A 3,239-nucleotide genomic window follows, 5' to 3' on the forward strand; every position below is an offset into this window, starting at 1 on the left:
CGCAGTGCGGGTTCTGATACGAGGTACTTTGATGTATTGTACACAGTTCAAATTACACGATAAGGTGGAAAGCTAATCACACGTCATCGACGCTTATCGGCGTCTGTCTGCCGAGGCTTGCGTGGGCAGGTTCGTACACCGATGACGAGCGTCCGCGCGATGAGCGAGGGGTGAGCTGCCCGTCTGGCCGGCCACCAATCGAGAAAGGAGAATGCAGCAATTGAGCATAAAAAGGAAGCTGGGCTGCCCGGCGCGCCATACAAACGACGTTGCCTCGAGCTCGCGAGCCGACGTGGTGGCGCCGAAATCTGATACGCAGTCACAACTGGAACTTGTTATTCCTGCAACTCCTCCTCGGAGTGCCACACAGTATCTTTATCTACGCAGCGGCGCTTGTGGCCTTCCTCATCTGAGTATCACGTGTTCCGATCACACCCCACTCAGTCCACGCACTGATAGAGTGCAAACTCGTGATAGCCCCTGGAGCCGCGATCGAGGACGCGTATCAGATCATCCATGCAGGATCGCGCTTGCACTTGGCACTGAGACCACGACGAGTGGAAGGATTGCCTCCCGGACTTTAGTGAGTGCGTGGCCGACCCCTGCTTGATTGCTGTTGCAGCCGTCTGTAATCGAGAGCTGAGACTCAACGACAAGCTGCTGCGACTGCTACCATTCTTGCTTACCAGCTGTTCACCCAAAAACGGCGAGGCAAGCTTTCATCGGATACAGAGACGAAAGGAGGCGACGCTTACACCGCAGTCCGCAACAATGGCGTTTATGATGCCGGTCGTCAAACAAGACTACGACATATACTCCGGGCCTAACAGCCGGAAGAACTCAGTGTGTAGCACGAGTCCCGGCACGAGTCCCGGCACTAACAAGTCTCGCAGCAGCAGCCGCAACAACAGCGTCTCGAGCTCGCCGACGCAAACAGCCATCATGACGGCGGAAGAGGCACGCAAGATTCTGATACGAAGACGAAGCCGCGGCATGTCCGAGTGTCTGCCTGACCTCAGGGAGATCGATGACAGCGAGGAACCGCGCCATCAGCGTAGAAGGAGCAGCCTGGGAAAGCTGTCCTGGTCGTCCCTTCACGCCGCTCTGCAGAAGCTGAAGCCGGCCGAGCCGAAGAGCAAGTCGCAGTCGTCTGTCGACGAGGACCAGGAGTCTTGACCGTCGTGCAACTTGCCCATGCAGCAAACGGTGATTTATTGTGTAAATATGGCTTTGTACGTAGACATTTTGTGACTGTCAACACTGTCTCGAATCGTGGCAGTTCCATTTTTGTGCATATATACTTTCGCTGCACGACCAGGGGTTACCCGTGAAATTTTAGTGGCCTGTACTTTGACGGGACATTTAATTTGTCTGTCAGAATAACGTGCCATCACATTTTTCACTAGAGCAGCTCACTCAGATGTCCGTATATCATCGGTAATTCCATAGAAAGATCTGAAAGATGCGTAATGTTTCTTATTTTGTAAATATTGTCAAGAAACCATTTTTATTGTGTTGCAAATTAGTGCATGACTGAGTCATTTGTACCAGGCGTTACACTGCATTATAGTCATTTACTATGCAGGCCTAACTAGGCCAACCAGCTGGGTAATTATCTCAATTTATCACAATTTCTTATAATGCATCACAACGTCACTCGTTAACGCATTCTGTAATCTGTTTTCTTGATAGTTTTTTTACTAGAGAACCAGGCAAAACTGATTCATCATGAACAAAAAAATTGTGCGGCTGGATACCCAAGGTTTCAAATGCGTTTCGTTTTATATCGACTTTGTGGAGGTCGTGTTTTCCAACGTGTTGCCGGCTCTAATATCTTGCTTCTACTTTTCGAATATCTGTTGCATTATCTCGTGCAAAACCAAAGTGTCATGTCATAATATTTTATCTGAAAGTCTGCAACCATATTGTGAATATCGGCCATGATGATGCTGATGAGTGAAATAAAAATGTGGCATCCATTCAGCGTCTAAACGTCTGCGTCATTTATTATTGTCTTGATCCTTCAAACTTGGGCTCAGAAAGGATTCATTATAGAGATGCATAAGAAACTGAGCAACGTTTCCGAAAAAAAGAAATGAAGATATAGCGCATTAGAATGTGACACTGTTTTCTCAAGCTACGGCTAACTCCTATTTGATAACGTCCAACTTGCCTAGCTTGTATACCTTTTGTATTATTGAAGGTGTCACATCCCTAGCTGAAATTGTGACGATATTGGTTCTCCTCACTCTAAACTTTCTTTTGTTGCGCTTGAAGCGCCTGTTAATGTTAACTGCATTGCAATTCTTAAATCATGGTGCGAATATACAACTACGTGGGCACTATTGTTATACCACGAAAAGGTATACGTTCATCGCACGCATGCTACTTAAGCGTTTCAAGCGCACCAAGTTAGTTTTCAAAACACAGTGGTTCTGGTTACAAGTTGCCCTAACAGTCATCAACAACGTCTCAGGCGCCCTCTTGAACGTAGTCACCTAACAGCTACAATATAAAGCCGAACAGCATGCCAATTTTTTCGACATTAGAGAACCGTACTGCATTTAACGATAACCCATAGTCTTCCACAGATATGTAACAGGATGCTGCAGTAGAAGCTTACAAGTGTTATCTATTTGTTCTCTTATGGCCGAACTTGATGCTCCCGAGCACTAAAGCATCGCACATGCAAATCATACAGTTAGCAAAGATATCTAATTATCGCCAATAAAACGCGCACAGAGATAAGCCTCGAAATTTCTGCAACACCAGTCGTCCCGAAGCTTTCGATACGGCATATGTTATCATGTCCAGCCGGCCTCGTAGTGTGACGCATTGATAGCGTCACCATTGAGAGCATATTATCAATTGTGGTTTCAGGCGATTGCGTCATACCACGAACGACGCGTTATCTATGTCGTTTTGAAAACAAAACAACGGTGCATGCGCAACTTGACGGCATTCTAGTAACGGCCCTCCACATATTCACAATAAGGCTTCGGAACAGATACGGTAATTGCCACTTATTCGTGCAATATATACCAACCGAAAGCGTGGCATATATTCATAAGCAGCATGAAACCACAAAGTTCCATGCTGCTTTTAGATGGATGATGTTATTTTTGAATAGATGCCGCAATTTATAAACGACTGACGAAAAAAAATACCTGCGGATTTTTTAAAGTGATAGCTGCACAATTTATGAAATATTCCTGCTATTTATTGCCCTCCTCCACGGT

The 3,239-nt window shown here is 46.2% G+C and overlaps 1 protein-coding gene across 1 annotated transcript; it reads left to right on the forward strand.

The window, feature by feature from the left end:
• The first annotated feature begins 247 nt into the window (after window positions 1-247).
• LOC119171671 (uncharacterized) lies at window positions 248-1,979 on the forward strand. The gene has a single exon (XM_037422465.2). The coding sequence runs from the start codon at window positions 772-774 to the stop codon at window positions 1,174-1,176; it is 405 nt and encodes a 134-aa protein (XP_037278362.2). The 5' UTR covers window positions 248-771; the 3' UTR covers window positions 1,177-1,979.
• The last annotated feature ends 1,260 nt before the right edge of the window (window positions 1,980-3,239 follow it).

This window comes from Rhipicephalus microplus, chromosome 4, assembly GCF_043290135.1.
Source record: "Rhipicephalus microplus isolate Deutch F79 chromosome 4, USDA_Rmic, whole genome shotgun sequence".
In the NCBI taxonomy this organism is placed as follows: domain Eukaryota; kingdom Metazoa; phylum Arthropoda; class Arachnida; order Ixodida; family Ixodidae; genus Rhipicephalus; species Rhipicephalus microplus.

Excerpts from the sequence above, each read along its gene's own strand:
- LOC119171671 (XM_037422465.2), top strand. The coding sequence starts at position 772 with ATGGCGTTTATGATGCCGGTCGTCAAACAAGACTACGACATATACTCC.